This window comes from Macrobrachium nipponense, chromosome 36 (assembly GCF_015104395.2).
Source record: "Macrobrachium nipponense isolate FS-2020 chromosome 36, ASM1510439v2, whole genome shotgun sequence".
Taxonomy (NCBI): domain Eukaryota; kingdom Metazoa; phylum Arthropoda; class Malacostraca; order Decapoda; family Palaemonidae; genus Macrobrachium; species Macrobrachium nipponense.
Genome location: NC_087220.1, coordinates 61171816 through 61185656, shown reverse-complemented (window position 1 = coordinate 61185656; position 13841 = coordinate 61171816). Strand labels below are relative to the sequence as shown.

At 36.4% G+C, this 13841-nt stretch overlaps 1 protein-coding gene across 1 annotated transcript in view; it reads left to right on the top strand.

Annotated features, from left to right (window-relative positions):
* The window catches only part of LOC135203750 (amphiphysin-like), a 125532-nt gene that overhangs the window by 93447 nt on the left and 18244 nt on the right, over window positions 1-13841 (top strand). The window contains 5 exon segments of the mRNA XM_064233690.1: window positions 1724-1859; window positions 8669-8859; window positions 11155-11313; window positions 11854-11964; window positions 13163-13296. Of these exon segments, the coding sequence (XP_064089760.1) occupies window positions 1724-1859; window positions 8669-8859; window positions 11155-11313; window positions 11854-11964; window positions 13163-13296 (731 nt within the window).

Below are 13841 nucleotides of genomic sequence, written 5' to 3'. Positions count from 1 at the left end.
ACGAAACGTGACCTTAAAAGAAGGCATTTTAAGAATTACTCCTGAGAAACGAGCTAATATTAGCACCCCCCCCCCCCCCCCACCCCCCCCCCCCCCCCCCCCATTCATATTACGTGAATTGGTAGCTAGTGTCGTGGCACGCCGCTCAGATATGGCGAGTTCGCGCCTACCCCAGGGCGACGAACGGTGTCACTGGCTCTGTACCATGATCAGGCACTGCAGGAGTGTGGGGGGTTGAGGCGGGGGGGGGGGGGGGGGTCTCTTTAGCGGTGGGAGTTGGAAACCAACATTCTTATAGGAAGCTTGAATTTCAAGTCAGTAACCCCTTTGGTTGGCGTGTTCCGTGTGAATGGGTTTCATATACTGAAATAATGATAATATTATTATAATAAAATAGAATACATACATGCATACATAGGCAAATTGGCATCCCCTCACAGGTGTCTAGCTAAATTAAATTGCTACAAATTATCCGCGTTGCCATCAGCAACGAAATCTGACATGAGAAACTGAAGCCCTAATCCATAAATAGTAAAAAATACTTCGAGGAAACACGTTCAGATATGTAAAAATAAAAAGTGACTCCAGACCACTTCTAATTTTGTTGACAACTCATTTTCGTCTGCGGTCACCTCGCGAACCACACCACAGGAAACCTCTCGGCTGAGTCGGCTCTGCCTGGCGCCCAGTCTTGCAAGCGAAGAGGAGAGGAGAAGGAGGATTCACTTGGATGAGGCTGCGTTGTGTAATCTGTGATAGACGTCTGTCTGTCTGCCTTTGTGGTTCACCTGCTGCCTTTCTCTCTCTCTCTCTCTCTCTCCGTCGGGTGATGGGGGTGTGGGTGCTTCTGAATTCGTGAGGGGGTGCTTTTGGGAAGTAGGGGCACTGGCGGTTGAGTGCCAGGGTAGGGGAATTGGTGGTCTGATCAACTAGCAGAGTTAGAAGGTATATACTCAGTCAATTTGACAGAGATGAGAATTTGGGAAGGAATATATATAAAATATAATGTTTTGTTGAAGGTTGATTATTATCGTTGTGTTTAACTTGAATGACTAGAGTTCATAGCTTGTAGATTTCGCAATGTTTGCGAATCATCGGAAATGTCGCTTAGAAAATTATCAGTATTTTGGAGATGTGGCTTATTTTTGCTGGCTTATTAAATTCTCATCATTTCACAACAACAAAATCCTGTTATGTTATTAGCCCAATGAGCAATCCAACCCCCCCCCCTTCTCTGTCTCTCTCTCTCTCTCTCTCTCTCTCTACAGATTCTACAAAATTCAACGAGCATTTCTTATTGCACAACCCATAAAATAAACTCTCTCTCTCTCTCTCTCTCTCTCTCTCTCTCTCCTCTCTCGCCTTTCTATCTCTCTCCTCTCTCTCTTCTCCTATATACTATATTAATATATATATATTATAGATTATATTAGATTATATTAATAATATTATATATATTATATATAGAGAGAGAGTGTGACGCCAGATAACTCACAATCAATCAATCAATCTCACTACAGATTCTATAAATTTTAATCTTAAGCATTTCTAATTGTACAGCCTCCTAACGCATCTCTCTCTCTCTCTCTCTCTCTCTCTCTCTCTCTCTCTCTCTCTCTCTCTCTCCACAGATTCAAAATAATTGATCTTTCTACATAATTTAGCCTTAAGCATTTCTCATTGTACAGCCCCTAATATATCATTCTCTCTCTCTCCCTTACAGATTCTACAAAATTTAGGCAAAGCGGACAAGACCACAGACGACATCTTCGACGAATTCGAGGCCAACTTCTCGAAGCAGCAGCAGAACGCCAACCGATTGCACAAGGAAGTCGCTAATTACCTCAGGTGTTGCAGAGGTAAGGCCGGGGGGAGAAGGAGGAGGAGGGATGTACAATATATCTGCCCCAGAAGCAAGAGGCCGTGCTGGCATTAGGCCAGCTAGCTTGTTTACTCTTGTGGAATTTTTTTGCCTTGGTAATTTTTTTTTTTTTTTCATTTCATGTTTATGAAAAATAGACAGATTTCCTTTGAAATGGTAAAGCAAAATTATACTGCGTGTCAGTCTCATTGCAGTTTCATTGCTTTTCCCCTTCCCCCTTCTTCTCCCTACCCCCTCCCTCCCCTCTCGTAGTAGCCATCTTGCTTGGTGAGACGTACCGCGTGAAGTCACAATAATCAACAGATATCACAAGTTTAACATACGACTAGAATTTGAGAAATATCTAGAAGTGTTCGTGAACTATCGGTGATAAGATTAGTGTGAAAATAGTAGGATAAAACGTCTTCTAAGTTAGTTTATCAAGTGTAATACTATAAATCAGAACAAGATGGCAGTAAGTTCCAACTGCGGGAAAAGGTGGCGTAATTTGGCGTGTCTAGCAGATTCGCAATACGATGAGGTAGCAGGAAGGGAAACTGGCAGTTTCTCATCTATGAAATCAGCAACAGTCCTAACCAAAGATACAAAAGCATTCATAGATATATTAGAAGGATATAATCCTTCAAACTGAAACAAATCTAATGAAAACATCTTGAAAATAATTGAAGAAGTTCCAAATAAAATCCAAGTGGTCAAGAGACTCATAAAGAAAATATACATAAACCAACATATTCCGACAAAGAAAAATGAATAAGGTGAATCTTGTGAATATACTAATTGATGCATTAGGAAAAAGAATGCCAAAAGCATGCAAACTGTGTAAGGTTTGGTATAGCATAGTCAATCCACAAAACCTAATCAGAAAATGTGCTGCATGCAAAACATTCCGACCCATCCACAGTGTGCTGAGGTAATACAAGATTTGAGAAAAGATACAAGAATTTTTTGTTCAACATGTCTATCATGGATAGACAATGTTATTAAATCAAGATTGAATGTACAAATAGTTGAGGATGAAGAAGAAGAGGAAGAGGAAGAAGAAGAAGAAAAGAAGAAGAGGAAAACGGAAGAGAAGTAAACAAAAATGAAATGACAGAAAAAAATAAGGAAAACAAAGAACAAGATAAAAGTATGGATGCAGAGATACTCATTGATACTACATATGAGGCAATAAAGCAGCCATACCATACGAAGAAAAATAAATTACGATATGACAACAGAAAAGCAAATCCCGAAGAGGCTCTACCCAGATCTATACAATGACGGGAAAGAGGAAAAAATAGACAAGAAAGACAAAATCTGCAACCTTTTGAAAAGAGGGAATTGCAGATTTGGAGAAAGATGTTTACTTACAAACATCCTAGATATGTCAAAACTATGAAATATATGGTAAATGTGCATACTTTAGATGGATATGGGGATGATTGCAGAGATCTGCATCCAAAAATATGTAAAAACCTAAAAGAAGGAAAAGGATGTAAGTTCGACAAAAAATGCAAATATATGCACCCTGTAGCCATGAATCATAATCAAATAAATAACCAACCAAGTAATAAAATCCAAAATAAGAAAGAACAATTAAAGAGAGAAATCAAGAATATCAGGTAAAAGAGAAAAGCAAACCACCAATGAGGATATTGCAGAAACGGAGAAAATTGCAGATTCAGACACAAAATGAATAATTATGATGAAAGGAAGATCAAATATTATGGAAAAGTTGGATTTTTTAATGTCAGAATTTCTGGAAATGAAAAAAGAACAACATACCAGAACAGGAAAGAGACATGGGAAAATCCTTATACTATCAGTATTAAATGAAGGAGGAAAACACGCAAACCATCATAGTGATGAATGCGCAGGGTTTAGTTACGAGTAACTCAAAAAGAAAATAGAGTACTTAGAAGAACTAACCCAAAATGAAAAGAAAATAGATATAATGAATATAAGTGAAACCTGGTATTCCCAAGAGACTGGGAATGATGATCAAATAAAAGGGTTCCAAACTTATAGATCAGATAGAAAAAATAGGAATCAAGGGGGAACCGCAATATATGGGAAAGACAAAAAACAAGGAAAAAATATATGAGAAATATAGTAACTCAGAATGTGAACTAATAGCGGTAGAATTTGAATCTGAAAAATTGATGAACATAGTAATATATAGACCTCCTAATACATAAAGAGTTTGACTTAATAATGAAAAAATTGGATGATATATGTAGAAATCACAAGGACTGGACTATCTCCTATCTGGAGACTCAACTTTCCTTTCGTTAGAATGGAAAGAACGAATAGGAGATTGTGGTTGTACTTATACCATATAAAAGAAAAAAGGAGGCAATAGTAGTGCAGAAGATAAGAGGCAATTTGAAAAGCTATTAGATATGCTACTAGAATACAACATTCAACAAATAAATCACCTGCCAACAAGAAAGGAAAATACTTTAGACCTAGTATTTGTGAACGAGATGAATTATGTTAAAGAAATAATAGTTTATAATGCGAGTATTTCAGACCATAATGTCATGAATTAACAGTTCATTCCAAAGCAAGTGAAAATAGAGATAAGCAAGAAATGAAAAAGTGGGAAGGATATGGAAAATACAACTTCTACAGTAAAAATATAAAATGGTCAGAAATTAATGAAGAATTAAACAAAGATTGGGATAACATTTTCGTAAGTGATGACATAAGGGTAAATACGGAGATATTATATAAAATATTGGAGATAATAGTGGAAAAATATATACCGAAGAAGAAAAGTAAACATCATTCATGCATACCAAGAGACAGAAGAATCTTGTTCCAGAAAAATCAGAAAGTGGAAAAAAGGTCTTGCAAAAGAAAAAAAATGCATGGAAAGTTATAATGAACTAAAAAGTAAGATAGAAAATGCAGAAAAAAAGATTATACAATCAAAAGAAAATGAAAAACGGGACTTGGAAGAAAAAAACCCTATTAAATATCAAGCAAAACAAACTATTATACACATATGCGAAGAAAATGAATAAAAGAAGAATTAGGAAAATATGGCCCTACGAGAATTGAGGGAAGGGAATTAAACGAATGAGAAAAAAGGAAATTTGCAACCATACTGGCAGAACGATATAAGAGAAAGAGAGAATTCACCCCTAGAATAGATAATGAAGATAATGATATAGAAGTAAGGGATGAAAAATAGTGAATATTTAGCTGACATAGATATTAATGAAGCTGATATTGTGCAGGCTATTAATGAAATTAAAAATGGAGCTGCTGCAGGGCCTGATGGAATTCCTGCTATTTTGTTAAAGAAAGTAGTTCATTCTATCGCAAAGCCACTTGCAATATTATTAAGACAAAGTGTAGATACAGGCAAGATATATGATGAGCACAAATTAGCGTATATTACCCCTACTTTCAAAAGTGGATCAAGACTAGAGGCAAGTAATTATAGGCCTGTGAGTCTAACATCACATATAATGAAAGTGTATGAAAGGGTAATGAAGAAAAATATTATGAAACATTTAATAAAAAATAATTTGTTTAATAAAGGAAACAACATCATTTCGTACCCGGAAAAAGTACACAAAACCCAACTGTTAGTCCACCGTGAAAACATATTCAAAAATATGAAAAGCGGAAATGAAACAGATGTGGTTTATTAGACTTTGCAAAAGCTTTTGATAAAGTAGACCATAATAGATTAGCGAAGAAAATTAGAAAACACAATATCGTGGATAAAGTAGGAAGATGGTTAAAAGAATTTTTACACAACAGAAAACAGATAGTTATTGCAAACGACGAGAAATCGGATGAAGCCAAGGTAATATCCGGTGTGCCGCAAGGTACGGTGTTAGCTGCAATACTGTTTGTTATTATGATTGAAGACATAGACAATAATGTTAAGGATTCGGTAGTGAGTAGTTTCGCAGATGACACAAGAATAAGTAGAGAAATTACTTGTGATGAAGATAGGAACGCTCTACAAAGAGACCTTAACAAAGTATATGATTGGGCAGAGGTAAATAGGATGGTATTTAACTCTGATAAATTTGAATCAATAAATTATGGAGACAGAGAAAGAAAGCTATATGCATATAAGGGACCTAATAATGAGACCATCACAAATAAGGAAGCAGTTAAAGACCTTGGTGTGATGATGAATAGGAACATGTTATGCAATGATCAAATAGCAACTCTGTTGGCAAAATGTAAAGCAAAAATGGGAATGTTGTTACGGCACTTCAAAACAAAACAAGAAAAAGCTGAACACATGATTATGCTTTATAAAACATATGTTCGCTTAGTCCACTTGAATATTGCATATGATATGGTACCCACACTATCAAAAGGATATTGCACAAATAGAGAGTGTACAAAGGTCCCTTTACAGCTAGAATAGAAGAAGTTAAGGACCTAGACTACTGGGAAAGACTACAATTCTTAAAATTATATAGTCTGGAAAGGAGAAGAGAACACTACATGATAATTCAGGCATGGAAACAGATAGAAGGAATAGCAGAAAATATCATGGAACTAAAAATATCAGAAAGAGCAAGCAGAGGTAGATTAATAGTGCCCAAAAATATACCAGGAAAAATAAGGAAAGCACACAGGACATTAATCCACTACGCACCAGCATCGATAATGCAGCGTCTATTCAATGCGTTGCCAGCTTCATCTGAGGAATATATCAGGAGTGAGCGTAGATGTGTTTAAGAATAAGCTCGACAAATATCTAAACTGCATCCCAGACCATCCAAGATTGGAAGAGCAAAATATACCGGAAGATGTACTAGCAACTCTCTGGTAGACATTAGAGGTGCCTCACACTGAGGGACCTGGGGCAACCCGAACAAGATGTAAGGTCTGTAAGGTTCCCTCCCCTAAAAATGAGGGAAAGGTGACTGAGATCAATATCACGAATGCAGCGGGTCAGGCCAGCGTCTTGGTTTCATTTATTTATTATTATTCTCTTTAATCTGTGTTTATCTGCATGTTTTTGCTTTTTTCTATTTTTCTCTGTTATTTCTTCCTATCTCTCCATATTTCTTTTGTCTCCAATCTCTGTTTTATCAGTTATGGCCTCTGATCTGCAGTTACTTATTTCCTGTCTGTTTGAGACCCGTCGGTACTGAGAAATGTCTCGATTTCTTTATTCTCCATTATTTTCAAAAGTTTCCTCTTGTTTGGTGTTTAACAACCGACTCAAATCTTAAATTGTTGTCCTATTAAATTTCTCATCACCGTATAAACGATATTTTGTGATGGCTAACTGGTATTATTGTTAAATAATAACTACTTCGTATCTTAGAATGTCTTATTAAGTCTTCAATCCCTGTACAAAGATGTTTCGTAATAGCTAATTCACATTTTAAATTTTTGTATGAAAATTTGTCGTAATTATGATTCATTCAAGTCTTCCTAAACTGTACCAGTCACCACTTAGTACGACTAGATATTCAGGTGATTCTAAGTCTGGTCTTTTCTTCTGCGTCCAGAATTTATTTTTTATTGTGACAAGACTTTGAAATGATCTCCCAAATGTTGTGGATCAATCGTTGAAACTTTGGAAGTTCAGAAACTTGGTGCAATTTTTTTTCTGTCATTTTTATTTCTGCTGTGACAGGATTTTAAAATAATCTATTCCTAATCTTGGGGTTGAATCATAGGAACTTGGGAAGTTCAAACTTGGTTCTGTTAAAACAAACTATTGTCAAACTATTGTCAGTCCGTCCGCCCTCAGATTTTAAAACCTACTGAGGCTAGAGGGATGCAAATTGGTATGTTAATCATCCACCCTCCAGTCATCAAGCATACCAAATTGCAGCCCTCTAGCCTCAGTGGATTTTTCTATTTTACTGAAGGTTAAAGTTAGCCATAATCGTGCATCTGGCAACACGACAGGCCACCAGCGACTTGTGGTTAAAGTTTCATGGGTTGCTGCACATACAGCATCATACCGAGACCACCGGAAAGAGAGATCTATTTTCGGCGGCCTTGATTATACGCTGTACAGAAAACTTGATTGCACAGAAGAAACTTCGGCGCATTTTTTATTTATTTTTTATTTTTTTTATTGAGGAAGCTACATGACTCACTTCACAGTTTGTTTGTTGGTTGTCGCATTTGGTTTTGCTCTGTTATTTATGCCTTTGTTATTCTTTCTTGTGTCTCTATTATATGTTTCCTTTGATTTTTTTTTTTTTACCTCTTCTCTTCTGGTCTTTGTTTCTTACCGTGGGCCTTTAGTCTTATAATAAGCATTCTGCTTTTCCATTTAGGACTGCCGCTTGATTTATAATAATAATAATAATAATAATAATAATAATAATAATAATAATAATAATAATAATAATAATATTGGCCTTCAACTGTTTTCAATGAGAATTTTTCAGTTATAGTAATAATAATAATACAGCAGAGTTGCGACATAGATAGTGTCACATGATTTACCTTAAATGCAGTGCAGTGTCTTTTACAAATAATAGTAATAATTATTATTATTATTACTATTATATTTAACCAGGAAGGATAGAGCAGCCATTACTTATTGGAGAACAACAGAGCAAGGGTCACCTATTGATTGATATGATTTCTTTATCCTAGCGTTACATTGTTTATTTAATAATAACAGCATTTTCTAGCTGTTTATTAAATAATAACAGTGCAAACCACCAGTTCATTGATACAATCTCTTTTCTAGCGCAACAGAAAAAATCCACCAATTTATTGGTATATCTTCAATATTTAATTATTTAACAGAAAAAAACCAGTAACTGATTGACATCATACCTCCCGTAGCGTTACACGGCGCCAGCAAGAGCCTGTTCGAGACCCTAGGAGACGTGTACGAGCAGGAATGGGTCGGCCACGAGCTGCTGTACGCGCAGGCGCAGAACTCCGACATGCTGTGGACCGACTTCTGCCACAAGGTGCAGGACCAGACGCTCGCCCCCCTCACCGCCTACCAGTCACAGTTTCCAGAAATCAGGGTGAGGTTTTTTTTCTTTTTTTTCTTCTGGGTCTGAAGGTTTTTTCCTCTCTCTCTCTCTCAGTTCCAGAAATCAGGGTGAGCTTTTCTATTTGTTGTGGGGGGGATGTTTTTTTTTTTTTTTTTTTTTTTTTTTTTCAAAAAGTTCCAGGTTCCAGAAATCAGGGTGACCTTTTTTCTAGGGAATAGATTAGATTTGATGGGGGTGGGTAAGGCACATAGTTGTGGACTTTAGGTTGGAGAAACAAGATGGGTGGATTTCCTAGTCAGGCAGGTAGTTTTTTTTTTCTTCTCTGTTTGTGAATGTTTTTTGGGTGTGTGTGTGTGTGTGAAAGATTAGATGTATGTGCGTGTGGTTTCCCTCGTTTGGCAGAGATTTGTTTAGTCGTGTGTAGAACTATTGTGTGTTTTTGTTTTGTAGTGGGAGAAACAAAATAGTTGTTGTGTATTTTTTGGGGGGTTAAAGTTTTCTAGGTTTCAGTTTGGAGCCCAATTAGTTGTGTGTGTATTTTTGGGGGGTAAATAGTTTTACTAGGTTCCAGTTTGGAAAGCCCAAGACCTGCTCATTGCTCTTAAAATTGTTTCCTCATTTTCCAGAAATTGTTTCAGTAAATGATAACTTTCTGAGGAATTAGTTTTAGAGTGACAAAGAATTTTAAGATTATGAATTATGAAGGAATTATTTTGGAAAGAATTATTTGTATAAATTATAACCTTGGAAGGGATTATGTAGTGTATAGGTTAAACGTGAAGAAATTTGATTCAAGACTCCATTGATTAATCTGTAGGAAATTAATGCTACAAGAAGGTTGACTACACCATCCCCATATGGGGGTAGTGCCATCAGTGCACCTCATGCAGTACAATGTAGGCATTACTTAAGGCTCTTTGCAGTGCCCCTTCGGCCCCTAGCTGCAATCTCTCTTATTTCTTTTACCGTACCTCCATTCATGTTCCCTTTCTTGATCTAACTTCCCACCCTCTCCTAACAATTGATTCATAGTGCAACTGCTTTGAGGTTTTCCTCCTGTTACACCTTTCAAACTTTTTCACTGTCAATTTCCGTTTCAGCGCTGAATGATCTCATAGGTCCAGCGCTGCGCCTTTGGCATAAACTCTATATTCAGTTCAGTTTACCCCACCAGATCCAACTCGGTCTAAACCTTTACAAAAACAAAAGAAATTTCATCTTTCAGCCGACTGAGATATAGTCATCTTACTAGACAAGGTATGCAAGAGGTGACCTTTTGAAAGTTTGTGGGTATAAATAATCCGAAGCCTCTCTGCCCACGTCTGGTCGGTTTCCTGTGCTCATGCCCGGTGCCAAAGTGGCATTCCTCGTGAACATGGCCGAAACAGTGCTTTTAAACTGTTATCTGGGTGTAATTAATTCTGCCAGAGTATTTGACCTTCTCAATCACAGAGAGAGAGAGAGAGAGAGAGAGAGAGAGAGAGAGAGAGAGAGAGAGAGAGAGAGAGAGAGAGAGAGAGAGAGAGAGATTTAAAAAGCTGTTGGAAATTTTAATTTTAATGTTTTCATTTGTTTTTTTCAGTGCCATAATCCGGAGAGAGAGAGAGAGAGAGAGAGAGAGAGAGAGAGAGAGAGAGAGAGAGAGAGAGAGAGATTAAAAAGGGGAAGGACGTACAAAGATAAATTACAAAGGAGAGGAACACAATAGAGAGAGAGAGAGAGAGAGAGAGAGAGAGAGAGAGAGAGAGAGGACTTTTTAATTGATGATATCGAAGGGGACAGTTAAGTCTTGCAGAATAACTTAAGGAGACATTTAACAAATGTTACCAGATCAAAACAAATATGAAACTAAAAATAAAAAAAGCAAGTGTTGCTAGATGAGGTTGTAGCAGAAAGGTGTCTTTTGTTAACTTAAAAGGAATGTTTTTCTTTTTACTTTTTTCTCTATAGTATGCCAAGTTATAATTTGCATCTGTTAAGGTTTGTTGAGATACTGCAAGGAATTTTTCAAAAGTTGAATTGTTTATTGCACTCTGTATGTAATGATCTAGGATTTGTTTTTATTAAGCCTGAGAAATCTGTCCATTTAAACATTTAATGGAATAACTTATGGTTTTTCCAGTTTTTTCATGATGATTTCTATTTCCTCTTTGTTGCCTTTTCCTTTTATGCTTAAATACTTTGGCCAAACATACAAGATTCTTAACTAATCTTGTGGGGACATTTCCGTCACGTGTGACACCCCTAATAGATTTTTGATTAATGCTGTTGCTCTCACTCCAGAAAAAGTTAGATTTTTTATTAATGCTATTATTCACCTTGCAGAAAAAGATTGATAAGAGAGGCCGCAAATTGGTAGACTACGACAGCCAGCGACACCAGCTAGAAAACCTACAGAGAGCCACCCGTCGGGATGAATACAAGATCGCCCGGGCACAAGACGCATTGGAAACTGCTCGAGTCACTTACGAAGCACTCAATAAGGTATAGTATTTGCAATTCTCAGTTTGTGGAGTTAGATCCCACATAGTATGTATTATCAGATCTATAGTTCATAATAATCAGGTCTTAAAATTGACAGTAGACAACACACTGATTAGGCTTCGTAATTTTATTGAGATATGATAGACATGAAGCTATGGTAAGTCCTTCAAATGAATTATCAAAATGAATTGTTCAAACCACTAGCTATGAAGTTTTATTGAGATTTTTGCAATATTTAAATATCAAAATGAATTTGTGTAAACTAGCTATGAAATTGCAATAAAATCTTTTAAATAGTTAAGATAGTGTTACTTGTGTAGATTTTAAGGGCTCTGTAAAGATATTATTGCTTTTATGTGATTTTCTTTGAGTAGATTAAGACCAAGTTGTTGTCAAGATTGTATAAATTTATTTCACCCTAATATTTCCTTGAAACAAGACAACAGAAATGATTAATTTTCTAATTTTATTTAATATTGCATGCATACGAATACTATAGTACTTATGAATTGAACAAATTCTTTTTTCCCCTCTCTGTAGGAATTGTACGATGAACTGCCAACCCTCTACGACCAGCGTATCCCCAACGTTTCCAACCACTTACAGTCACTCTTTGCTGCTGAATCTACTTTCATGGCTGAGTCTAGCAAGGTACGGTAAATGATGCTTTGTATGATCATGATAAAATACACAGTATTTATTTTCTTTGCCTACTTTTTGCCAGAGAGGTTTTCCTCTGGTCTTAATATTTGAGAGAATTTAAGTTATGAAGTCTATCAAGAACAAAAGGTCTTGCATCGCCGTTTATGACGCAGGAGTGTGATTTGTGTGGTTGTGTATTGTATTCCAGCTTGTACAACAGTACAGTGGACCCCCCGTATTCGCGTTCTCCAGATTCGCGGACTCACACATTCGCGGATTTCTCTCGGGAACGTTTCCCTGCATTATTCGCGGAAAATTTGTGCATTCGCGGTATTTTTCTATGATAAATATCCACAAATTCCTGGTTTTTTTAATGAATTTCATCATAAAATGCACTTTTTGTGATAAAACTATTAAAAAACCCATGTAGGAAAATTTTTAGTGGGTTTTTCTTGAGTTTTAACTAATAAAATAGGCTGTTTTTAGCATTTTTATAGGGTTCCAAACATTCGCGGATTCTAACTATTCACGGGGGGGTCTGGTACGCATCCCCCGCGAATACGGGGGGACCACTGTACGTCATTATTTTCCATATTTGCTTAATTTTCTTTCTTGAATAAATTATGTAATTTTGAAGACAGCATGGAAATTAATTGCCTGCACCGTAGGAATAGTCCTATGTTCCAGGCTTTTGCTAGATGGTCCTCAGTTGGAGCTCATCATGTTTGGTATTCCTTAAATTCATGATGGTTGTTAACATCTTCCCTCCCCCTTAAAAACAAAGGAAAAGAAAAAGAGAGAGTTTTGCTACCTAAAGAAGGCAGTAATTGAGTCAAATGTGAAATGAAGTCCTCTTCACTTGGTTTTATCTTTTCCACTATGAAACTGAATGCTTGACTGACTGAGCAGCTGCTTTGCACCACATATTTCAACATCTTCCTGCTGCGAAGCAATTTTGTAGTTGAATGTCTTCAAAATATCTGTAATATCTCCATTCAGATAAATAATAAAATTAATTCTGCCTTAAGAATTATTCATGAGGTACTTTTGGTTGTGTGTTTGTGTATGCATGAGAAGGGGCTTCCAAACTATGAATATTTGGAGTGAATTCATATGGTCCCAAGAAGTGCTCAAGTGAATATTATCTGAACAACAGCAGTGTTGTTAACACGTAGTACTATTACTGAATTTGATGCTTTTATTTCAGGTCGCCAAGGAGCTGGAGGCCATATCCGACAAGTTGTCGAAGGAATGTGCGAAGGGAACCTACAAGACAAAACAGAGAGCCACCCCTCGTCCTCTGTCTGTTGTAGAAGTTAATAAGCCAAACTCTCCTTCCATGTATGTAACAGGAATCTGAGGGCATTTGGCGTGTTGTATTGTAGCTCGTTAACGTTTTTGAGTTTTGTGTGATTTCCACTTAATCATGAAAAGGCAGTTTAAAAAAAAAATTATTAACATTTCTCTGCAGTAAGGTTGCTGCAGGTCACATGTAGGTTTTGATTGAAAAGGAAATTGGGTTAAGCAAGTAGCAATCCTCATCTGAAACCTTGCATTTAGTGACTGAAGATTATATTCAGAGAGGAAATTCATGGTTTTTGAGCTGCTTAGACTCTACCCACTTTCATACCTGTCATTGTTAATTGAAAACTTTCTTATGATAAAGCAATAAAAGTACAGTAGTATTGATACAGTAATTAGATTTGATGTGTTTAATTGTGTTGTTGAAGTAACGGTTTTATTTTGTGTGCTTAATTTCTAGATCTGGTTGTCCAAACTTTTATGATGAAGACAAATTTCGAAAGTTTTATTCTTTGAGCCTTTACTAATTACCAACAATTTGATTGACAACCAATTCTTAAGTTTAAGTGATAGATGACACATCA